The sequence below is a fragment of the Colias croceus genome, chromosome 4 (assembly GCF_905220415.1).
Source record: "Colias croceus chromosome 4, ilColCroc2.1".
Classification (NCBI taxonomy): Eukaryota; Metazoa; Arthropoda; class Insecta; order Lepidoptera; family Pieridae; genus Colias; species Colias croceus.
Genome location: NC_059540.1, coordinates 11,685,008 through 11,711,949, shown reverse-complemented (window position 1 = coordinate 11,711,949; position 26,942 = coordinate 11,685,008). Strand labels below are relative to the sequence as shown.

The window sequence follows — 26,942 nt, the reverse complement described above, 5'->3', positions numbered from 1 at the left end:
CCTTATCGCTAGGCAGCTATCTCTTCCAGACAACCATTAATTTTACAACAGCAAAGATAATCTATAGGTAAAAAAAAAAATGTGAACTGGAAAGAAATTCCAGACATTCCATCCACTTCGATATTTCTCAATCTGAGACTGCACTCAAACTCAACACTCAATGAAATGGATTAATGAATTCGTAAGTCGGTAAAGGTGATCGAGTCGGTTCCCACCGGAGGCCTGGTGTACGAATTATTGATGGCCACTCGTCGAGGTGCCGCCGCTTCGAGGGGTTTTATTTCTATCTCTCCCTTTACTAGGCAACGCCGCAAAAATGCCGTCGTTAGCTAACGATTCAGATAGAACTCTCTTTTTTAAACAACTACCCACTTGGGAGGATTTTTGGAGGACGCTTTTCCTAATTGCATAACTGAAATGTAGTGTTTTTGAGGATTGAAAATACAGAACACATGAAATTTCTTACACGAGATTTTTTTATATATTTTTATACTCTACCTAATTCTTATTCAGTTGTCTAATAAAGACAATAACGATATTCATTTCTATTAAAAATAGAAAGGATAAAACGTAAAATTTAATAAAAGTTATAAAAATTCTCAACTCTGAGCGAAATTTTTAGACATGCTAATCCTAAAATATAATATGAACCACTTATCGCTCCTTGGATTTGCAGAATCGTAAATGTGGTGATATAACAGTGTCAATATAGGATCTCGGATCAGAATTAGGGATAATCCCAATAGATTTGAATGGAATCCGTCCGTTCGTAGCAATGGTTGCGAATTATTTATCATGCCTGATGCTATTTGCACCTTAGCGGGATACGTCGCAGAAAACTCGACGGCAATGGAGGTATAAATGATATTTGAGAAAATAAGATTTCTTTAAGTTGTGAATTGGATAAGTTTTATTATATTTTTCGAAATTTTGCTTTTAAATGCTCTTAATAGTTTCAATCTTGTGGTTGGGCAACTATAAAGGATAGTCCACGAATTATGAAGTTGACTAAGTTAGGCGACAGTCGGAGTTATCATAACATAAGCTGAAATTTTAAGTGAGCTTTTAGGTTCAAATCTGAAAGATTATGTATTAGTATGATGAGTATCGAAAAATACTTAAAGGAGTCGCTTTTGTCTATGTATATGCGACTGTATTTATTCCGAACCTACACTTGCACCTAAAAGTATTTTTAGATTCAACTACAGGGTGGTTCTAAATTACGTTGACAAATTTCAAAATAATAAATTTCAAAAATGGGACATGCTGCGTTGCTTTTGTTTTTTAATTATTATTTTCACATGTTTTGGCGCCAACTTAACGTTATTTGTGAAGAGAATAAATTAAAAATTAGTCATTTTTTACTATGTCTGCTCAACGAGGTGCAATAATATCCTTATATGAGGCTGGTAAGCGGCAGTGCGCGATAGTGTGACTTCTCAGTATTAGTCGGCAGTTAGTTTCTTCTGCTATTAAACGCTACGATGAGCTTGGCCATCTTGGTGACTGTCTCGGAAGAGGCAGAAAAAGAACTGTAAAGACGCCTAGGCTTCGACATATCGCCAAACAAAGATAGACCCGCAATTCACAAGCCAAGGTAAGAAAAATGGCTCGAGATTTAGGTGTAAGTCATTCAACGTTACATCGAGTTGTAAAAAATGAGCTCAAGTCAACAGCATACAAGCTTCGAAAAGCGCAGCGGTTGGATGATAAAGATAAAAAAATACGCCTTGAAAGATGTCGCTTACTGAAAGCGCGCTCCGCTGGTGAAGCGTGGAAAATTATTTTTTTCACCGATGAAAAAATTTTTCAGATTGAACAGTCTCATAACCGCCAAAACGATAAAGTTTACTCTTCTAGTCGCCCTGGAGTCACAGCAATTATCCCCCATCGGAAAAGACCGGATTCAGTCATGGTTTGGCGTGGCATTTGCTCAACAGGCAAAACTCCTCTCGTTTTCGTAAAAAAAGGTGTGAAAATGAATCAAGAAATATACCGACGCGATATTTTAGAGAGTATAGTTCTTCCTTGGAACCAGTAGCACTTCGGTGACCAACCGTGGACTTTTCAACATGACTCTGCTGCATCTCACAGGGCCTCAAATGTGCAGTAGTGATGTATGGACCATTTCCCAGAGTTCATAAGTTCCAAGGAATGGCCTCCATTTTCATCAGACCTTAATCGAATGGATTTCAGCGTATGGTCAATTCTAGAGGCGAAGGCCTGTGCAACATCACACAGAGGTGTAGACGCGCTGAAGGCAACACTTACTCGTGAGTGGGACAAAATATCTGAAGAGGAGGTACGGAAAATCGTCGAAAACTTCAGAAAACGTTTAAGTCTTTGTATTAAAGCTAAAGGTGGTTATTTTGAAAATAAATAGATATTTACATTAAAATAATACTGTATTTTTATTATAAAGTAGTCACCGATATACTGTGTAAAAGAAAAATAAAATAAATCGTAAAATAAGTTGTCAACGTATTTCAGAGCCACCCTGTATTACCGTCAAGTTTCAAACGATAAGCTTATTGAACGATCGTACGAAATTTAAGCATATTCTCTTTAGGGAAGTTTTAAAATTCCCATCCTACTTTGACTACATAAATCATGAGCGCGATTCGCGCTCGACCAAGTGGAAGAATCTCACCTTTAAATCCCTTATCCATGACCCTATCTTCAGAAGGGAATGTTGGAATAAATCCGCGAGCGGGCCAAGTTGCCGCCATGAATAATGTAAGCGATCACCTGAGATGCGACACATTAAAACCTCGTTGGCTGTACTTTGTGACACTTAAGTCAGTTTGGATACTGCTCTATTAGATATGCTCGATGGCTAATTGCGTTGGAGAAGGGCAGATAAAGCGTGGTTTTGTTGTGCATACTGCATCTTATGATAATCTACACTAATATTATAAAGAGGAAAACTTTGTTTGTTTGTTTGTTTGATTGTAATGAATAGGCTCATAAACTACTGGACCGATTTTAAAAATTCTTTCACCATTCGAACGCTACATTATCCACGAGTAATATAGGCTAGGGGAACTATGTGAAAGCTATAATGTAATGATGATTTTTGTTAATGGGATAGTTATATGTGTCCGTTTTTCTACATTTATAGAACTTATTCGTTGGATTTAGAAAGATAATAAAATTTATATGAACTTGGAATAAAACGCAGACTATTTTTATTACGGAAAAAACTATCGAGTGAAATAGGGGATAAAAAAATACTACCTAGATATTTTTGGGAAGCAACTATTTCAAATACGGCAGACAACGCTTATGTGTTAGCTAAAGTTGAGTATAACTTTAGCTAACACATAAGCGTTGTCTGGTATTTGAAATAGTTACTTTCCAAAAATATCTAGATTTTTTCCAGCGGCATTCTAATAACTTTTCAACTCGTTTTGATAATAATCAACATAGATTTTTTGCCATTCGTTATTCATAGCTGTTCTATTCAACCGACGCTTTTAAGTAATTTACATACTATATTTTATTCATAGCGTTTATTTTAGGAGAAATTCTAATATTATTGACGGCAATAGCTAGCACGCATCCTCAACTTTACATACGATAAAATTCTCGAAAGTTTCAGACTGCATCCAGCTTCTGAGGTTATTATCTTCTGAATTATTCATCGACCTTTCTGATGTTTGTCATCTCTACATTTGTTGGATTTTAAACTATAAAGTTTTGTAGAACTGAACTGATAAGAGAAGAGAGAAGAGAGAGAATGCTTGTATCACTAAAATATAATATTACAATGGACCTGCTTTTGATAGGAAATTTCTCCTAACTGGAACAAAGCACAAGTAGAATTGGCCAGTATAATTTCAGGTATCAAGTTCCACTACAACTAATGGCCAATTAAACACAAGTCTACTTTTTGCCGTCTTGTAGCATTGAACTGTTGATACACCACTAAATAAATATGAGTTACTAGCGGTCCGCCCCGGCTTCGCCCGTGGTACATATTCACGTTTTCTCTACATAAGAACCATCCTCGTACTTCAAGGAATATAATAAAAAAAGAATTAAAGAAATCGGTTGAGCTGTTCTAAAGTTATGCGCTTACCAACACATTTTGGGATTCATTTTTATATGAGTTATGTGCCAACATGATTATACGGAAATGCCACCCAAGCCTACCCTGTTATCATATCAGATATCTGATTAATCTTCAGTTCGACACACACATGATGCCTCAATTGATTGATGTTCCCTCCGGCTATGCATAGCTATTTGTCATAATTTGATGATGTCGTTACCGCAGGCTATGTAGTGCTTTAATGGCATAGGTATGACAATGTGGTATCGATTGATGATAAATGTACCGTGAAGTGTTCAAACGCTTCGGTGGCGGCGTTATTTACGCGATGTATTAGTTCGATAATGATGTTTTAATTATGTTCGTAAGCTCAATTGATATACTCAATTAAGTAATTAACATTTTTTTGTGTTTTCCTTATAACATGTAATACACTACCCAAGATGGGACTTTACTTTTTATGTATGTTCGCCATAACTCAAGAATATAACATTTTAACGAAAAGTTTTTTTGCAGACTCTACAAATATTGTGTTCACAATAATAAGTCAATCGGAGCCTTATCATGCGAGCGTGGCAAGTCGGCTCAAAATGGATATGGAGAACCAAATATATGATTTAGAAGGGGTAAGTTGAGCTTACTGTTATTTACGGCAAATGAATATTACGCTTTACTTATTCCTCCCTTGATACTACCGTGTTAGAGATATGTGAAAATACTGTACGGGGTTGTAGGTCCCGTACGGAGTAAATAAAAGAATTAAGTACAATAATTGCCTTTATTGCCTTAACTCTATAATATGGTTAATGGTTATGGTCGTGAGAACGCGCGATAGCGGTGGTGATCGAACGCGAACTAATGAAATGTATTAAAATGCCGCGTGTCCGCGTAAAATGCTGACAGCGCGCAATGAAGCTAATGTACGAAGACTGTACATGCTCCCACAACGAGAAAATGGATGAAAAGCGATGGGCATGAATGATGATGAGACAAGGTGATTCAATTTCGCTTTAACTCTAATCCTTAGTGTCCTTATGGTTTAACACTCTTCCGTAAAGCGATGCTTACGGAATAAGGGTGAGGTGGATTCACTAACACTAACGCGTGGTTTTTCACTAACACTAATGCATGGTTTTTCACTAACACTAACACATGGTTTTTCACTAACACTAACACTTTGGTCATTTACACTAACGCTTTACACTAAACCTTAAAACCGGATTTTTGAGACCGCTGCCGCAGCGTGGTGCCGCCGCCGCTGACCCCAGGGTCGCGGCTGGCGGCACAGTAGATGCGGCGCGAGGGCGCGTGCAGCGCCGCCGCACGCCATACAACACTGCTGCAACTGCTGCTGCTCCCACCAGCAAGTAGATCACGACATAGTGATGCAAGTCGTGGTACGAAATGCCATTTAATAACGCGTTTTCCGATTTCATTTGCTTAATTTGAGAGCCTTTGCCTTCCCATTCCTTATCCTTACCACTTATCACAAGTTCCAGTTTAGAAGATGGTTTTGGTTAAAAATATGGTTGACGGGTGGTATCTCTAGCTTTAGGACATCTGCATGTATGGTCACAGTATTCGATTGTTGTTTTTGTACAATAAGCATTCATTATTATTAAATTGTACCCATGAATCTTGACAAGGTAGAGGTTTGGTTTTACAAATCTGTGTGTGTTGAGACCTTGTAGGTACATAAATATTCATCAACCTTCATGTGATAAATATGATTTCCGTAAAAAACAAATCTATTGTTTAACGTTAAAATAGAAACATTCTTTAATATCAAACTTATTCAAAATTAAATATAAATCTTTCTGTAAGTTGATCGCCACGTAATCTGATACCGGGAGTAGGGTGACCATGTTATTATTAAGTCTATTTGGTACAGATATTATTTTATATAACTCGTAAGCGTCTCTATTTACGAGAGAAATTTTTATGTCGATAATGAGATAATCTGCGGCAATTTTAGTGATATAATTTCTGTAGTTCTGAGACTAATTTGAACGGGTAGAGTCAAATCCTTTGATAATTTTCCCAAAATTAACTTCTTCTTGCATAGCTGGTGTGGTTTGTTTAGTCCTTAGTATTGATGACTCATCGAATTATTTATATGTTACTTTATATGTTAATGTTTTATTGTTAATTGTTTATATTATGTTACTTGACTGGCTTGTATGAATTTGATTGTGTTTTGTATTTTCACCGACTGGTAATGAAGATAGTTTTACTATCGGTCTTTTAATGATTCCGTTTTTGGTTTTGACGGATACTACTCTCACGAATCCATCTTTTCCTGGGTGTAGTTCTACAATTCTACCCAAGGCCCACTTTCCAGGTGGTAGGTTAGCATCATGTATTAAGACTATATCGCCTATTTGCATACTTGGTTTCGGTCGCTGCCACTTAGAGCGAACGTTAAGCTGGGTTAGGTACTCAGCTCGCCACCTCTTCCAGATATCTTGGTATATCTTCTGCATGAGTTGCCACCTTGTACGCAAGTCCTTTTCCGTTTCAACTATGGTCGCTGTCGGTCCCCCAGATAGAAAATGTGAAGGTGTCAGAACGTCAAGGTCTTCCGGATCTTCATTCAATGAACACAGAGGCCTAGAATTGAGACAGGCTTCTAATTGCGCAAGTAACGTTGCATATTCTTCGTATGTTAACCTCTGTTCCCCTATGACTCGCTTTAGATGGTATTTTAAAGACTTGACGGCTGCTTCCCAGAGGCCACCTGCACTCGGCCACGAAGGAGCGTTGAAATGCCATTCAATCTGCATTTCTGTTATTTCGGTATAGAACTGTTCGTCAATTATTGATTTTAGATGTAATATCTCTTCTTGTAATAATCGATTTGCTTTTATGAAGTTGGTTCCGTTGTCACTATACATATGACTAGGCGTTCCCCGCCTGGCTGCGAATCTTCGAAGAGCAGAAATAAATGCCGAAGCGGTCAGGTCCGACACAAGTTCTAGATGTATAGCCTTGGTTGCCATACACACAAAAACTGCGATGTATCCTTTGGTACACCTTACTCCTCTCCCCTTTTGAGATTTTATATCCACAAAGCCGGTAAAATCAACCCCCGTATGGTAGAAAGGTCGAGTTATATTGGTTCTAGCTGCAGGTAAGTCCCCCATCAACTGGTCATGTTTATAGGGGCTGTGTTTTCTACAAATAACACATTTTCTTAACCTCTTCTTAACGGCATTATTTCCACCAATAATCCAATATTGTTGTCGCAACCATGTCAAAGTTAAACGAGCACCTCCATGAAATGTCATCTTATGCGCATGATCAATCAGCATGTCTGTTAATTGACAACTGTGTGGTATAATCGCAGGATGTTTCATGTTATGTTGAATACTCGCTTTTGAAATTCGTCCCCCAACTCTCAAAACTCCTTGTTCATCAATGAATGGATTTAACTTTAGTAATGGACTTTTAGAATGGGGCTGGTTATGTTTTTTAATATAATCTATGTCATCTGTAAACGATATTGACTGTGCGTGTTTAATTAATAAAATTTTCGATTTTCTTAATTCTTGAATCGTTAAATAATTAGGTTTATTACGTAATCGTGTCGTCATACGTAGTACCCACGCCAGCACTCGTGACGCCCGCGTAAAATCGCTATGTCTGCGAAATATCGAGTCAATGACTTGGTTCTCATATTTCATGGTTGATGTATTTATTAAAACAGTATTTTTAATTTCTTCATTAGTATTATAAATAATATTTTGTGTTGTTTCTTCATTGAAAGTTAAAAGCCAGGTTGGTCCATGCCACCAAATAGTATGAGTAGCTAGTTGATCAGCTGTGATTCCTCGAGTAGCGCAGTCAGCAGGGTTCTCCTTAGACTTTACGTATCGCCAGTTAGTTGATGGAATCACATCTACTACTTTCTTAACTCTGTTAGCGACAAAAGGCTTCCAACGACTCGGTTCGCCGTTAAGCCAACCGAGAACAGCTGTTGAGTCTGACCAGCAATAAATCTTGATGTTAAAGTTTGACAAACATTGTAACGCAGTTTTCATTAACTTTGATAGTAAAACAGCTGCACACAGCTCTAGTCTTGGTAGCGAAATGGCCTTCCTTGCCGGTACTAGACGTGATTTTGCCGTTATGATGACTACTGATGGTTTAGTATGTGGACTACCGTTTACTCTGCAGTAAATGACACAAGCGTAGGCCTTCTCGGACGCGTCACAGAAACCGTGGAGCTCTATAGTGTCATTTTTATTGCTATGCAACCATCGCGGAATTTTAATACGGTTAATATTATTTAAATCAATTTCCAAGGTCTTCCATCTTGAGATGATGGCATCTGGTAAGACATCATCCCATTTTATATCAAGTAGCCAGACTTCTTGAAATAATAGTTTAAGGTTGGTTGTAGCGGGTGACAGCCACCCAAGAGGGTCAAATATCTTAGATATACTCGAAAGCAACGTTCTTTTTGTCAGTTTAGTAGGTGACTCAGTTTTCAAATGAAACGAAAATTGGTCTTCTCTTGAATGCCATTGCAGTCCTAGCGCTTTCGTAGACTCTTGGTGTTTAAAAATGTATGTCTGATCATCCCCCGATAAATAACTCTCTTCCATCTCCAATCTATTTGATGACCACTTCCTCAAATTAAATCCTCCGCAACGTAGAAGTGCTATAAGTTCAGCCTTCAACCTCATGGCAGATTGAAGGTCGTGGTGGCCATGAAGTAGATCATCCATATAAAAGCTGGTATTCACCACCTCAGCTGCTTCTGGGAATCGGGAAGCTTCATCTTTAGCAAGCTGCTTCAAGGTCATCATTGCTAAAAATGGTGCGGCCTTGGTGCCGTAAGTGACGGTGGCTAATTGGTATTCCTTCAATGGTTTATTGGGATGATCACGCCATATAATTTTCTGTAAGGTTTGATCTTTTTTATTAACGAGTATTTGCCTAAACATTTTTTCAATGTCAGCAGTAAAGGCTATTTTGTATTGCCTCCAACTTATGATCAATGTTAATAAATCTTTTTGTAAATTCGGTCCACTGTACATAATATCATTTAATGAATATCCAGTCAATGTTTTTGCTGACGCATTAAAAACGACGCGCGTGGCAGTGGTCGTTGACTCCGCACGTATGACACAATGGTGAGGTAAATATGATTCCGGTGTCTGGTTACCGGTGCATTCAAACATATGTTTCAAATATATGTATTCATGAATGAATTGTTTATAACTTTCACAAATCAATTTATTTTTGGTAAATCTATTCTCTAATTGACGAAATTGAGCTATAGCCTTGGTTTTAGAATCACCCAATTTGTCTTTCATATCTGGTTTTAGTGGTAATCTAACAACATAACGCCCATCTGACTGGCGCTTCGTATGCAACTGGTAATGTTGCATACAGTATTGATCTTGGCTGGACATATCAGATGAATTTTCTGAGATATCCTCTATCTCCCAAAACCTTTGAATGTTACTTATATTGACCGTAACAATATTACAATGACTCTGTGTTGCAACAGAACCGCTTAATATCCAACCCAACTCGGTATTCTGGGCAATCGGTTGAGATATGCTGTTACGAATAAAACCGGGACGTAATATTAACTCGTATACTTCTACACCCAATATCAAATCAATAGGTTTACTTATATTGAACTCCGGATCCGCCAGAGATAATTTTTCTATATGCGGCCAGGTTGGTTTTCTAAATGACTGACTTGGTAAATTGTCGACAACATGCTTCATAACATATGCTTCCGAATCAATTGTAAAGTCACTGTAAAGAGACGATATTGTAATTTTAACAACTCCTTTACTGTTGTTAGCCTTTGAACCCACTCCTACCACCATGCAGTTGCGTTTAACACGGGGTAGACCTAACAATTGAGCTGCATTTTCTGTGATTAATGATGCCTCAGCACAGGGATCAATAAGTGCACGCATAAGATAATTACAGCCATCTTCCGATTTAATGTTGACCTTAGCGGTGGCTAACAACTTCGGTAGAGTTTCTTGAGGCGCCTTTGATATACATAATATGTTTGATTTCGGCGTCTCCTTCTGTTTAGTAGCGCAAGAAGTAGACGGAGCGTATGTCACGTAGGCATTGTGTAGCAGTGTGTTGTGGCTATCGTTACAAAAGCGACATGTTTTTTCGGAAGTACAGTTTTTTCCGAAATGATTTATTAAACAGTTTTTACATAAATCATTATTGTCAATTATTTTTCGCCTTTCCTCGGGCATTGATTCTAAGAACAATTTACATTGAAACAATGCATGCTGGTTATTGCAGATTATGCATTTCCGTTGTTGCGAATTCCTTATGGTTGACGATTGGTTTACAATAATAGGTTTTAATTGCGAAGTTTTCTGTATAAAATTGTTATTTGGTAATTTAAATGAATTTCTATTCTTATTATAGTTATCTTGATATTGTAATTGTTTTGGTTTGATTAAATCTTGTTTTCTTCGTGAAGACTCTAATGATATAAATTTTGTTTCAAGGAAATCTAGAAATTCGGTAATTGTTGCTAAATCTCTTGGGTTCTTTAGCGACTCAATATAATCATGGTGGGTTTCTGTATCCAATTTCTGCGATAGTATATACACTATAAGAGGATCCCAAGACGTTATGTTCACCCCCATGGCTTTAATGGCATTGAGACACTCATTGGTGGTGTCATGTATTTTCTTTATTTGCCCAGCTGATTGTTGTTGCATACTAGGCATCGATAAAATAATTTGAATATGAGAGTTAAATATAATTCGCATATTATTATAACGATGGTTTAGAATATCCCAACAAATTTGATAGTTATCGGAACTTATGGTCAAGTGCTGTACTAATTTCGACGCTTCTCCTCTTAATTTATTTTTTAAGTGTTGCATTTTCTGAGCATTCGGTAATGAATTATTGCTATGTATGGTTTCATTGAACAAATCCTTAAAAGATATCCATTGTTGGAAATTTCCGTTGAACGTTGGTATGTCCAACTGCGGCGTTGATTTCTCTCTAAATGAGACCGAGTTCATTTTATTGTTTACTGCCTTTTTTATGTTATTATATTTTATCTCATATTGAATATAAGCTTGTTCATATTCTTCATTCTCTACCAGGCTCTCACAGTCGATTTCCCAATGTAAAGAATCGATGACTGACCATCTCAAATTTATATTTTTTAATAAATCTTCCAATTCCCATCGTTCAGAAAGATTCTCAAGGTTAGCAGAATTTATAGTATGCAAGAATGCCCTAAAGTTGCTTTTCTGCTTACGAAGCATTTCGTCAACCCTACTGTTATTCCCTTGAGTGGTTAGTGGCCTTGAATGTGAAGCACCCAATTCGGGAGGCGAAGGAGCTGGCCCCTGACGATCGGAAAATTGCGATAATGGTGTCGCTGGTCTTAGTAATGGTTTATTTTGATCATATTTACTAATGAGAACTTTGGTGTCATTATAAAATTTTAAAGTTGACTGGTAGTAGTTCTCTTTAAAATATTTGTGGTTAGGATCATCAAATTCAACAGTTAATCTCGTATGGTTAATTTGGAATTCCTTCCAATAGGCATCTAACGTACTTAGGCGTTTCTCAATGTAGGCGGGCGTTTTACGTTCTGGCCCATCCTTCTTAAAATTATTGCGGAGGCTTTCCATGGCAGAAATAATTTGCTCTTGCGTGGCTAAAATTGCCTCCATGGTTGTTATGGTATATATGGTGTGATAAGTAAAAAAAAATGAAATGTAAAGAAATTTATAATGGAAAGGGCTCACTCAGAGACTGGCACTTGGTAGCTGGTTTGTCCCGTAGATGGCACCTTTATCCTGGTTGGTTATTGGTTTATTTAACACTGGTTAATATATGTCGTAAACTGAACTCACTTTCACGTTTTAACTTTCTCACACGCGCACGTCCCGCTTAAGACTTAAGCTCGAAGGACCACGATGTACGGGGTTGTAGGTCCCGTACGGAGTAAATAAAAGAATTAAGTACAATAATTGCCTTTATTGCCTTAACTCTATAATATGGTTAATGGTTATGGTCGTGAGAACGCGCGATAGCGGTGGTGATCGAACGCGAACTAATGAAATGTATTAAAATGCCGCGTGTCCGCGTAAAATGCTGACAGCGCGCAATGAAGCTAATGTACGAAGACTGTACAAATACACTATAAATCATATTTAGAAAGTATTTTAGTTACAAACTGCTTTTCATGTCGTAACATTCTTGTAACTTTTTACCAAGCATCAAAGCCTAAGTAAGGGCGGACATAATATTTTATTTAACTTATCCCCACAAAGTTTCCAATTAGCCAAATTATTGCGTGAAGACTCTACCCAAATACTTTCTTCGCTTATATAAAATGTTCTGTCCAAAATTACTTGGTCACCTTTCCAATTAGCTCCATTATTGTGTAGCGGGAAGCAAAAGTGCACATAACGCACGAAGACTTCGCAGTGCCGGGAGCGTGGACGATCATACCACTGCTCAGACTACTAGTCACCAAATACAAGGGAAGTGACGTACGATGGGTTGTGTTCGTGGAGCCGCATACAGCTGTGCGGTGTGGGAAGCTGGTAGATGCGCTGGGTGTAGCGGATAAACAGAAGGTAGGTGGATGGAGCTGGAGAAAATGCAGTGCATTAAGAATAGATATTTATTAAGTTTGTCTCGTTAGAATATGGAGTTTGCATGAAGAATGTCTTAGAATTTTTTCTGAGTATTATGTAATAAAGTGATTAAGGAGGCATTATTTTCAGAAAAACCTAGCCATCATTTTATGTATGTACAAGATTTCCGCCCGCGGCTTCGCCCGCGTTTGCAGAGGAAAACCCGCATAGTTCCCGTTTCCGTGGGATTTCCGGGATAAAAGCTATCCTATGTGTTAATCCAAGTTACCCTCTATATGTGTGCTAAATTTCATTGTAATCGTTCAGTAGTTTTTACGTGAAAGAGTAACAAACATCCATACATCCATACTTACAAACTTTCGCCTTTATAATATACTAGCGGTCCGCCCCGGCTTCGCCCGTGGTACATATTTCGCAATAAAAAGTAGCCTATGTTCTTTCTCAGGGTCTAAAGATTGTCTGTGCCAAATTTCATCAAAATCGGTCCAGTAGTTTATGAGCCTATTCGTAACAATCATACAAGCAAACAAACAAACAAAGTTTTCCTCTTTATAATATTAGTGTAGATATTATAATATTATATGTATGTATTCAATCATATAAAATCTTGATTAATCCTGACAGGAAACAATGTGGATAGGTTATCCTCTAAGTGATGATGAGCCAACTATAATTCATCACTTCACGGTTTTCGAAGAGCTAGAAGAAGATGGCGGGTTTGTGTATCCGAACTTTGCAAGTGGCTTTGCAATGAGGATGGAATTGATTGAAAGGTTTGATTCGAAACTCCACATAAACTTCTTAATTATGAAAAGAAATCGATCATTGATTTGTATAATAATGAATGCATTGAAAATTATTGTAGTCTTTAAATATGTTGTCTGATGTTGTCGTTGCTTTAAATAGTATTTGCTTCTTTCATTAGTATAAACACAGCAGTCAGCAACTATTCGCATATCGTATTGTTAAGACATACTTTTCTAAGGGCCGATTTTTCAATGCTTGGATAAAACTTACCCGTCCAATAAAGTATAACACGATAATATTAAAATGTCAAGTAAACTGTCAAATACGGGCAATTAGAATACGTTTTTAAAATGGTAGTTTTATAGATTATTCGACGAATAAGTTTTATCCAAGCATTGAAAAATCGGCCCTAAATCGACTCCCCTTTCTATATTTAAGTAGAAGCAGGATTAACTCTTAGTCTTTTTCCAGTCTCGTAAACAAAATCGAAAGTGGCGAGAGGCAGCTAGAAGCAGACTTCTCTATAGACCCGGCATTTGAACTAGCTCGGCTTGTGTACGGGTCTAAAGAACAACGAGGTCCTCTTCTTACTCCAGACCTTAGTTTCTGTGTCGTGTCTATGGATAACTGTGCTACGTATCCGAGGCAGTTTGAAACTTGTGTGAGTATGGTTTTACTTCTGTAGAATTTTTCTATTAAAACAATGCCCAGTTGTCCTCCCTACAACGTTAAGTTTCCCGACATTTCTCATGGAAACCCTCCCAAAAACTCATAAAAAAGAGCGTGTGCACCGCATTTGTTTTTGGATTCTTTGATAAGATTCGAAGATATCAAAATCGTCGCTTTACTCCATGACGCAATGACGCAACCTTGAAATTTTACTCTCAACGTGCCTAAAGATGTTTCACGCCAAAACTAGTAGAAATAACCCCAAACCATTGGCAGGGCAGTGCGATATCTGAGAGCGCGGTATACTTCGCAGTGAAGACGTGGAGCGGCTTTCACGAGTCACGAGCTCGGGTCGTCAAGAAGACCTGGGGCAAGCATGTCACTAATCTGCACTTTTTTAGCGATCTGGAAGGTGGGTTTTTTAAGGAAATGATGAGATATAAAGGAACTATGAAGTTGTTTAAAAAATGATTTCAGACAATTATTACAAAAACCAGGCAATTACATACCATTATTTGTAGAAATTTTATGTTTAATGATCACGGTTCATGAGATACATCCTGGTAACAGACAGACGGACAGCTGAGTCTTAATAATAGGGTTCCGTTCGTAGTCTTTGAGGCCTTGGGACTACTTCTTGATCTAAAATAGCTTATATATGAAAATGTCATTCCAATTAAACAATGTTTTTGAATCGCGCATTAGAAAACTCTGTCTAAAACATACGTAGGCAGAGTTTTGCTTCGGTTTTTATTTGGGCGTAAATAGATTCACTATTTGTTATTTTACATTTATGACAGAACCCTAAAAGTATGAATTTAGTTAATTATTATTTCAACAGATCCAACATTACCCTCTACGAATCTCGGAATACCAAATACCAAAACAGGTCACTGCGCAAAAACGATCGCCATTTTGAAAGAAGTATTGCGAAGAGTTGAGAAAATGCCGCAGATCAAGTGGATATTCTTAGCTGATGATGATACCATTTTGGGGTGAGTTTTAGCGTAAGAATTATATAAAGTATGCCTTTTTACTTGTGCCATTATTTTATTTAATAAAACTATTTTTTGCAAACCATCTAGGTTCCTTTTAATTGCCTCCTCCCATTCCATGGCACATAATTATATATCAGTAAGGTAATTATTTTTTACCGAATTTTATAAAAATGTAAAAGTTACGGAGTTAACGCACGCGCACGCACACACGTACGCAAACACACACGCACACGCAAACACAAATACTTTCACTTTTATTTTATGACTCTAAAACAGCCTTCTTCTATTCAGAATCAATCTAATAATATTTATTTCCTTTATTATTAGTGTGCGAAGACTATGCGAAGTTCTGAGCTGTTACCGTGGGGGTGGTGACGTCACCATACTGGGCGAAAGATATGGTTACGGCTATGGAAAAACTGAGACGGCTAGTAAAGGTAATTTAATACATTTAATTGTATAAAACCGATATTTTCTTTTGAATAAAGAACTTTTTCAGGTCTGTCTAGCATTTTATATATCTCTCTCTCACTCAGTCATAATAAAAAACTACTTTGAATAAATTGTAATCATAAGTATAATTTTTCATATTCTTGCACTGTTCAACGATTGTGATAATTAATAATTATTTATGTTACTGGAATAAACCGGCAAATACTATCAAATAAATATATTATCTGGAGTTTACATCCGCATTGAAATTGACATTGAATTAGTGATTTTTTTTCTCAATAATAATAGTGATATTTTTCTCAATATTCATATCGTCGTCATCTGGTTGAATTTTTGACGTGACAACGTCTTATAATTCGATAGAGCCGGCTGCACGCACGAAAAAACATGACTCATGCGGCGTTACCTCGCTCTGAGGCGTTCCGTAAGGCTTGAAGTGCAAGCGAGAGCGCGGAACGAGCGACAAAGAAGCACAATCGTTGTCACGTTCAACTATCGTCAGTAAACCGACTTTACAGACAATCAATTTTTTTTTATTTGATTGAGTGAAATGACGACATTCAGTTCATTAAATGACGACATTCAGTTTAATGACTAGGCTGAATGTTGATTTAACAAGCGTCACTCAACGTCCAATCAGTGAACGCATTTTAATAGCGGATATAACCCTCGGCATATTGCAATATGCTCCGAATTTACTTTTTACAACTAACTTATACCATCTATAAAAAAAAATCTCTTTTTTATGCGGGTGGCGTGAGCAGGAAACGTGTTATGTCGCTTCGATGCACCATAGGGCTGGCGCAGATATCGCGGGCGCAGCGCAGCGCGTTTTTCATTGTCAAACGACGTGTTGTGGCCATATCGTAGATTTGCTCATTTCATGATATGATCGATCATTTCACGAAATGGTCACATTTCATGAAATGGCCAACATAGTTTGATCAGATCGTTAAATCGTCAACATTTCACGATTAGGTCATCCACATTTGGCCAGATCGTATAAAATATAAAGAGTCCATAAAATATTTAAAAAATTCAGAATATTTTAAAAACGTTTAATGTCATTTAAGTTAGTGCCGCGGCAGCGGCCGGAGAATGCCAGTAGCGAATCGTTTTTGCAATAGAAAACAGTTAGGTTAGGTTAGGTTACACTTTGATAAACAACGCACGAGCCGAGCGAGCAAAGCGAGCGTGCCGCGTCAGCGGCCGGCGAGTGCCAGAAGCGGATCGCTTTTTAAAAAACAAACAATTTAATAATATAGTAGGATATAAATGTATATCCTAAAAGAAAAAATGCGTCTTAAATTATTTTATTTAAGACGCATTTTTTCTTCAGTACACATTTTCCATAGTACTCGAACCTCTTCGTCGTAAATTATTTGCTATGACTTTCTTTATATTTGGGGTGCAATGGCTGTATACCACCTAACGGCCAAAGCCAACCTCACCTGCTCGCGGTGCACCCTGCCGATCAACAGACGAGGCTCTGGCGATATTTTTCTAGAGTGGTAGGACTACAGCTGCATATAATTTTTTTTTTTTATTGTATTCATTATATGCAGCACAAATGGGCTGTAGTCCGTCCGGCGCGATACCACTATCTCACAAAAACCGGCGTAAAGCGTTGAGCGTTTCGCATAGGTGAGTGAGACATTCCGGAGGCCCACTCCCCCCCCCCCCCCCCCTTTTCCCCTTAAAATCATGGCAGCGGAATTAAAAGATTTATTACCCCAGGAGGGTACCAACACGCAAGGTGCTGGAGAATCCCTCCCTGAGCACTTTTGTTCAGGCTGCCCTATGTATTCTGGGGAGGGCAAAATCCCGCTCAATACTCAAGCACGAGGCAATAAGAGCAACAAATCCTGTGCACGCCCTTCTACGCTCTGCGTCAACTTTTGTAACATTAGGGGCTTACACTCCAACATCAATGCCGTCCACTACCACCTTGAGACGGCGAAGCCGGCCTTGCTCTTTTTAACCGAAACGCAGATATCTTCCCCCTCTAATACAGCTTATCTCAGTTACCCGGGCTACAATCTGGAGCACAACTTTTTACCCCGCGCTGGTGTATGCGCCTTTATCCGGAATGATGTCTGCTTTCGACGCCTCAGCTATCTTGAAGGTAGGGATCTTTCCATCATTTGGTTGCGTGTAGACTGCGACGACCACCCTCGCGTCTATGCGTGCCTATACAGATCCCATAGCGGTAATGAGGAAACCGACCGACTCATCGAGCATATACAATCGGCGGCAGATACTATGCTCAATCAGATACCCTGCGCTGAAATTGTAGTCCTTGGGGATTTCAATGCCCATCACTCAGAATGGCTTAAGTCCCGAACTACTGACCACGCAGGTAAATCTGTTTTCGACTTTGCTCTTGCCTATGGTCTTACTCAAATGGTACAATCGCCAACGCGAATCCCTGATGTTGAGGATCATACGCCTTCCCTGTTGGACCTACTGTTGACATCTCACCCTGATGGCTATCAGGTCCATGTTGATGCCCCTTTAGGCTCATCGGACCACTGCCTAGTGCGGAGTGTAGTGCCAATCTTGCGTTCGTCACGGCCGGAGCGTGTTGGCCGTCGACGCGTTTGGCACTACAAGTCAGCAGATTGGGATGAGATGCGTACATTCTTTTCGTCCTATCCCTGGGGCCGTGTTTGCTTCTCGGCAGACGATCCTAGCACCTGCGCAGACTCTGTTGCCGATGTGATACTTCAGGGCATGGAACTTTTTATTCCGAACTCTGTTGTACCCATTGGTGGCAAGTCCCAACCCTGGTTTGGTCTCTCTTGTAAAACGGCATCACGCCGAAAACAAGACTGTTACCAGGCCTGGGCTAATGCACTCGTGTCTAGTGATCCAAACGCCCATACACTTAAGAGAGAACTAAACTCAGTCTCTAGGTCCTTCAAAAGAGCAATTGCAAAAGCAAAGTCAGAGCATATTGCTAAGCTTGGCGAGAAACTTGCCCAACTTCCTTCGGGAACGCGCGCCTTTTGGGCTCTCGCCAAAGCTGTGCAAGGAAACTTCTGCAAGCCGTCACTACCATCTCTGCGCATGGAGAATGACTTGTTGGCCCACACGGCAAAGGAAAAGGCCGATCTTCTTGGCTCCCTTTTCGCCGCAAACTCGACTTTGGATGACATGGGAAACTCGCCGCCTACCATCCCGCGGTATGAGGGCTCTATGCCGGACATCCGGTTCACCCAGAGCGCTGTGCGTAAAGCACTTTTTGCCCTAGATGTCCACAAGTCGAGTGGCCCCGACAGTATTCCTCCAATTGTGCTGAAGATGTGCGCACCTGAGCTAGCACCGGTCCTCACGCGACTCTTCCGGTACTCCTACTCCACAGGCGTTGTCCCGAATTCATGGAAGACAGCGTTAGTGCACCCAATCCCGAAAAAAGGCGATCGCTCTGATCCGTCCAATTATCGACCTATAGCAATCACCTCCTTGCTCTCCAAGATAATGGAATCCCTTATTAATCGCCAACTACTGAAATATCTGGAGGATCACCAGCTGATTAGTGACCGACAGTACGGTTTCCGTCGCGGTCGCTCAGCTGGGGATCTTCTTGTATATTTAACTCACAGATGGGCTGCAGCGATTGAGAGCAAGGGTGAAGGCTTGGCGGTCAGCTTGGACATAGCGAAAGCTTTTGATCGGGTTTGGCACAAAGCGCTCTTAGCAAAACTTCCATGCTATGGGCTTCCCGAGAGACTTTGCCAGTGGGTAGCCAGTTTTCTCACAGAGCGTAGCATGCGTGTCGTTATCGACGGTTCCTGCTCCGACCCTAAGCCTGTGAATGCTGGTGTCCCACAAGGTTGCGTTCTGTCTCCCACTCTGTTCCTTCTGCATATCAATGATATGCTGCGCAACAGCAGCATTCATTGCTATGCAGACGACAGCACTGGTGATGCAGTTTACACCGGCCAATGCAATGTCTCTCGGGATCGCGTCATTGAGTACCGGAACAACCTCGTGTCTGAAATTGAGGCTTCTTTAGACGAAGTTTCTAATTGGGGTCGACTAAACTTAGTCGAATTCAACCCGAAGAAGACACAGGTTTGCGCGTTTACCGCTAAAAAGCTTCCCTTCGATGTAACCCCTATTTTTCAGGGCACTCCTCTATCAGCCACAGCTAGTATTGGTATTCTCGGTCTCGAAATCTCGAGTAACGTGCAGTTTTCCTGTCATTTGGTAGGCAAAGCCAAGTTGGCTTCTCAGAAACTTGGTGTGCTCTGTAGAGCGGGACAGTATTTCACGTCGCGTCATCGCCTCAATCTTTATAAGGCGCAAGTCAGGCCGCACATGGAATACTGTTCCCATCTCTGGGCCGGGGCACCCCAGCAATACCTCCTTCCATTTGACCGCATTCAAAGGAGAGCTGTACGACTCGTTGGCGAACCGAGTCTCACCGATCGGCTTGATACTCTGGCGTTGCGAAGAGATATCGCTTCCTTATGCGTTCTCTACCGCATTTACTATGGGGAGTGCTCTGAGGAATTGTTTGGAACATTACCCACCGCTGAGTTCCATTACCGCACAGCCCGCCATAAACAGAAATACCACCCTCACCACCTTGACTGCTGGCGGTCGACAACTGTGCGCTTTAAACGGAGCTTCTTTCCGCGCACAACAGTCTTATGGAACCAGCTTCCTAGTACGGTATTCCCGAATGGTTACAATCTGGGGACCTTTAAGAAGAGAGCGTATTCTTTCTTAAAAGGCCGGCAACACACTCCCAATGTCCCTGGCGTTGTGGGTGCTTATGGGCGACGCTGAACGCTTACCATCAGGCGTCGCGTCTGCTCTGTTGCCTCCTCTCTCATAAAAAAAAAAAAAAAATATTATTGTTATTAAACGAATTATGAAGTTTTTAACTGCGAATAATTAAATTTTCGCCAGCGGCCGCCATCTTATCACATAAACACAGAGCTTGCAGCGCCTCTACCAATGATTAATGTAACTATTTTACGATATGATCAAATAATTTTGATCATTTCATGAAAAAACCGCGCGTTTAGTTATACGATAGGCCATATCGTGAAACGATTTCTTATCATTGATCTGCCCAAGCCACATCATGATGTGGCCAAACTAAATTGGCCATTTCACGAAATGCGACCATTTCGTGAAATGGCCAATCATTTCATGAAATGAGCAAATGTACGATATGGCCACGACATATATGTACATCTCTCGAAAAATTGCAAAACGAATCACGATGAGTGCGTCGAGTAAGCGCAGTCTAGCGCACGTCGGCGCAATTGTGCGGATTGGCGAAAGCTCACGAGTCCGCGCGCTGCCGCGGGTGATTGCGGGCATGCGCTCCGCTATATCTGCGCCAGCCCTTAGATGCTATAAAAATATATTTTTAACAGGTTATGACTACATAACCGGCGGCGGCGGCACCGCGCTGAGCCTCGGTGCGGCGCGGCTGCTGGCGCGCTGCGGCTGCGCGGCGACACACGCGCCCGACGACATGTCGCTGGGCGCGTGCGCGCTGCGCGTGCGCGTGCCCGTCACGCACTCGCCGCTGTTCCACCAGGTGCGGCACTATACACACCGCTCCTGTATACAGTGTGTACACTACTGCGCGGCGACACACGCGCCCGACGACATGTCGCTGGGCGCGTGCGCGCTGCGCGTGCGCGTGCCCGTCACGCACTCGCCGCTGTTCCACCAGGTGCGGCACTATACACACCGCTCCTGTATACAGTGTGTACACTACTGCGCGGCGACACACGCGCCCGACGACATGTCGCTGGGCGCGTGCGCGCTGCGCGTGCGCGTGCCCGTCACGCACTCGCCGCTGTTCCACCAGGTGCGGCACTATACACACCGCTCCTGTATACAGTGTGTACACTACTGCGCGGCGACACACGCGCCCGACGACATGTCGCTGGGCGCGTGCGCGCTGCGCGTGCGCGTGCCCGTCACGCACTCGCCGCTGTTCCACCAGGTGCGGCACTATACACACCGCTCCTGTATACAGTGTGTACACTACTGCGCGGCGACACACGCGCCCGACGACATGTCGCTGGGCGCGTGCGCGCTGCGCGTGCGCGTGCCCGTCACGCACTCGCCGCTGTTCCACCAGGTGCGGCACTATACACACCGCTCCTGTATACAGTGTGTACACTACTGCGCGGCGACACACGCGCCCGACGACATGTCGCTGGGCGCGTGCGCGCTGCGCGTGCGCGTGCCCGTCACGCACTCGCCGCTGTTCCACCAGGTGCGGCACTATACACACCGCTCCTGTATACAGTGTGTACACTACTGCGCGGCGACACACGCGCCCGACGACATGTCGCTGGGCGCGTGCGCGCTGCGCGTGCGCGTGCCCGTCACGCACTCGCCGCTGTTCCACCAGGTGCGGCACTATACACACCGCTCCTGTATACAGTGTGTACACTACTGCGCGGCGACACACGCGCCCGACGACATGTCGCTGGGCGCGTGCGCGCTGCGCGTGCGCGTGCCCGTCACGCACTCGCCGCTGTTCCACCAGGTGCGGCACTATACACACCGCTCCTGTATACAGTGTGTACACTACTGCGCGGCGACACACGCGCCCGACGACATGTCGCTGGGCGCGTGCGCGCTGCGCGTGCGCGTGCCCGTCACGCACTCGCCGCTGTTCCACCAGGTGCGGCACTATACACACCGCTCCTGTATACAGTGTGTACACTACTGCGCGGCGACACACGCGCCCGACGACATGTCGCTGGGCGCGTGCGCGCTGCGCGTGCGCGTGCCCGTCACGCACTCGCCGCTGTTCCACCAGGTGCGGCACTATACACACCGCTCCTGTATACAGTGTGTACACTACTGCGCGGCGACACACAACTAACAAACAACAAAAAAACTAGCTTCACACACTATCATTTTACGTCAAAAAATATCAAAAAAAATAATCACACCCAATTTTGAAACTTCTCTCCCCACCATCACATCCTAAACGCTATAGAACCTAAATAAACAAGCACGATAACATCCCAATTTATAAAAAAAAATATAATCTCCCCCAGGCCCGACCACAAGACTACCCGCGCGAAGTGCTAGCTCGAGACAGGCCGGTCTCCTTCCACCGACTCCCGCGGGAACCTGTCAAAGTCTACGCGGCTTGGTTCCAACACGATGACCTAGCTCTTACTAGTTTTAGGGACGAACTGTGAATTTAATTAGATTGTATCATGTTCATGTATGTAAAAGAAGAAAGTCACAAATTGACATAAAATTGTAAATAAGGTAAAAAGTGTGGATTCTGTACCAACTAAACGATGTTTTTTTAGGTCCGTATTTTGTCAAACTCGAATAAAAAGCTTTCTGGTTTTATTTAACTTGTTGACAATTTTGTTAATTTTAGGTAATAAAAAAATTAAGATTTTATTGACACATTCCAATAAGTAAAAAAGTATTAATTAGGTACTAATCAAGTAATGCTTTGTATATGCTTGCTATTTTAGCAACAACAAGTTCTTATATACAACGAGTTTAATGTTAATGTGCTTGTGATAAACATGGAGTTTGTACTTATATTAATTTTATAATTGTTATAAATAAATATGTATTATGTGCCAGTATTTGTGTAGATAAAGTACATATCAGTTGTGTTTTAAATAAATTTAATATTTTTATACTTTGGTGTTTTATTTATCAAATACCTACTTAGTTATTTTAAGAGACACAGGTTTTTACTTCAAATATTTTAAAAAATACCTAGTTATTGTTTACACAGTATAAAAATTATAGTTTTAAAAAGCTTAGTAATTCTACTACGAATGAAAAGATTTTTGAAGTGAAATAAAAAGTAATTTGAAATTTCAATTGTGGTATATGAGACTACGGAGGACCACTTCGCGGTGCTCCTATTTCTATGTAGTTTTAAAATTACGAACCTAACCTAACCCACCCCCTTATCCAACCAAAAAATTGATAACGAATTCTCGACATACTACAAAATGCCGAGCTTTTGTAAACGGCGAGATTATACAATTTGCCTGCGACATATATAATGTATTTTCTGTATAACGTAAATAAAACGTCCATACATGATTCTACATGATCATACATCGACACATTAAACACTACTACTACTAATACTTTGCTTAAAATAATTCTGCTCTACTAAAATATAACTGATATTAATCTACAATTGTAACTATATACTTACCTACGTTTTTACGTATTCACAGATCCAAATTCCGACTTTTTATATATTAACAGAAAATATGGTTGTAGGTTTTTCTTTAACCAATTATATAATATTAATATCCCAAGTACACTAAGAAACGTAACTCAACCACCATTAGTCATCTCTAAGCCTTGTTTTACTAATGGATGTATTGAATTCTATGAAAAGCTCAAAGTGGCGAGTCATCGTCTTTTATTGTACAGTGAGACGAGCTTTGTCTTAACTCGCAGCAACTTGTTTGCTGAAATTCAAGTTATATTAAATTTGAGACCAATATTGGGATGTTATTTCTCATTAGAATTCCATTTCTTGAGTCAAACTTGTAACTACTTAGTTTTGTTTAAACAATATACCTACCTTGAGAAAGTTTAGGAATGAGCTTAAAAGAGCTGATTATGTATCTACCTAATAAATACGCCGGTATTTACCAAGATAATTGTAGCAGAATAGAAGATACATAAAAAATCATGTCTGTTATAAATACGCAGATTGTAATTTTTCAGTTTTTCAGATACCAGTCAGACATTAGTTTCACTTTTTAACGATTTTCTATAGCGTTAGCAAGATACTGTGTAGTTGCCCTATTTAAATTTAAAAAGGCCTCTGTGATTTACACAGCAATTCCAAACAAATATATTAAACTGGACTATAGTCACCCAGAACGTTAGATTGATGAAGCAATATAGTTTAAAAAACAAAAACCTTACGCTTGCAGCGGGGTCATAAATACATCCATGACAAGAACAATTGAACCGAGAACAAACTAACACGTGCTAACACATAAATACTTGGACCAGAGTCCAGAATTCAATTTACTGTGATTAAATTTATTAGGGAACGCTTGTTTTAAAAATAAAATATAAGTGTTAAGAATTTTAATATGTCACAACATAGATACCTAACCTAGGTACCTAGGCATTCCAAAAGGGTATCATTTAAGCTATCACCAATTTAATTAGTTTTGTGTTTCTTAAATAATAGGGTTTGTCCTCAAAATAGTAGATCTGTCACCAAAATGTAGTCACCAAACAATGCAAAATCAGTTCCACATTAAATCACCTAAAATCCTGAGATATAAGGTCTAGTACCAAATAAATGTTTTTGTATGTATTATATATAATAGGTGTGTCCTAATAAGTATTTAAGCAAACTAATTTAAAGAGATCACCAATAAATCATATTATGTTACTAAAAGTTAAAATAATCAATATTTATTCTTAAAAATAATAACCACTGAATAATCAGCTCTGGATTAATAGCTGGCTAATGGTTAGCATAATTGTAGATAAAACACTTAATTAAAGTTAAAATAATCAATATTTCTTGTTAAAAAACAATAATTACTGAATAATCAGCGCTGGTTTGGATTACGAAGGGCGCCCCCTTTTCCTTTTCTAGCCGATAAGCACATTTTTTGCTTCTGGTGGGGGGTTGGTCAGCTTTAAGCGTATGGCTAATCCGATAATATCGCGGGTCTCAAACCATAGGGGCGTATATGCAAAAATGCGATTTTTCGTTTTTAATGCCATTGGATTCTACTTTAAGCAATACATAACCTCAATTTTTCTTATAATTTAATACTGATTACTTTTTGTATAAAATGCAAAATATTATTTGCCGTAAGCTAGACAGTCTACAATTATTGTTAGGCCATATAGCCGTATAATAGACGTAAGAGCAATATTATTGCTTATTGAGGCAGTTTTGACATGCCTTATAGACGTATGCACATACGACTGTTTGTTTTATTTTAACCTGAAATCATTGTGTCGAGCTATATAGACGTATGCACATACGTCTACATATTTTAGTATTGCTGTCTCAAGATTTCGTCACTAGGAGGACGGCACAGAGCAAGTTGGTGGACGTATCGTCATGTCAACAACACGGAAACACGATCATTCTGCAGTGAGATGCCAAAGCGAGTATATGTAATTCTAATGCGTGGAATAACTTTAGTGAATTTACTATGTATATATATCTATATAAAAATCTCGTGTCACAATGTTTGTCTTCAATGGACTCCTAAACCACATAACCGATTATAATAAAATTCGCACACCATGTGCAGTTCGATCCAACTTGAATGATAGGATAGTTTAAATTTCAAATCGTTTTAGAGAAAGCAGGCGAAGCCGCGGGCGGTAAGCTAGTTATTTTATAAAGAACATTTCATGGAGAATAATAAGGTTCCTATCTGCAAGATTTCATACAAAGAATTAATTCTGGAAAATAATATAGATTTTCACAAGCCGAGGATAAACCAATGTTGGTGTCATAAGTTTGAGCAGTTACCCGAAGAAGAACAGAAAGAAAAATAGGAGGAGTATGAAAAACATGTTAATAGGAAAGAATATGCCAAAGAAGAAAAGAAGAAGATAAATTAAAGGCAATGGTTGACTCTACTCTTCTTGTCTGTATCTTTGATTTCGAAGCAGTATTATACTGTCCCTAATGGACATTTTGGGTAAACCTATCTTTTATAAAAGGAAATTGGGCTTTATGAATTTCACAATACATAATGCAGTGAGCAAACTGGGCTACTGTTACTTTTGGCCAGAGTACGAGAGAAATAGAGGGGCGAATGAAGTCTCAACATGTTTGTATACTTATATCACCAAGCTTACCAATGTGAAACACCTGATTCTTTATTCTGATTGCTGCCCAGGACAAAATCGAAATTCAGTGGTGGCTTCAATGCTAAGATATGTAATGATGTCTCCAGCAAATCATGTAAAAATTAGGTTACCAATTTGGCTGGTATATTTTTTTTATTAATGTACACCGATTACTCCGAGGTTTCTGGGCCGATCTATGTGATTCTCTTTTTGTTTGATGTGTAATGGTGTCGAATTGGTCTCATAAAAAATTTATTCGGATAGGCCTAGCAGTTTTTATTTTATGAGCATTTTTGTCTGATCTCGATGACTTAATTGAAATCTAGCAAGTAACTTTGATACACTTCCCGGTAACCGATTAAGCTGAAATTTTGTATACGTATGTAAATTGGATAACGATGAAACATTATCATGACAAGCTGATTTGATGATGGAATCGGAAGGTGGCCATAGGAACTCAGTAATATATTGACTCAACTTTATCGAGTTTGGGCTCGTTTGATTCGTGTTGATAAATACACTATAAAGTATTAAAAATAACTACGTTAAAAACAACCGACT

The 26,942-nt window shown here is 40.0% G+C and overlaps 1 protein-coding gene across 1 annotated transcript in view; it reads left to right on the top strand.

Moving 5' to 3' along the window:
• Positions 1-23,208, top strand: part of LOC123691026 — a 32,306-nt gene extending 9,098 nt beyond the window's left edge. Inside the window, exons 3-11 of the mRNA XM_045635204.1 lie at positions 4,571-4,680; positions 12,469-12,660; positions 13,306-13,454; positions 13,900-14,089; positions 14,374-14,509; positions 14,939-15,092; positions 15,423-15,532; positions 20,945-22,353; positions 22,598-23,208. Of these exons, the coding sequence (XP_045491160.1) occupies positions 4,571-4,680; positions 12,469-12,660; positions 13,306-13,454; positions 13,900-14,089; positions 14,374-14,509; positions 14,939-15,092; positions 15,423-15,532; positions 20,945-22,353; positions 22,598-22,744 (2,597 nt within the window). The 3' untranslated portion in view covers positions 22,745-23,208. The remainder of the gene's footprint in view (positions 1-4,570; positions 4,681-12,468; positions 12,661-13,305; positions 13,455-13,899; positions 14,090-14,373; positions 14,510-14,938; positions 15,093-15,422; positions 15,533-20,944; positions 22,354-22,597) is intronic.
• The last annotated feature ends 3,734 nt before the right edge of the window (positions 23,209-26,942 follow it).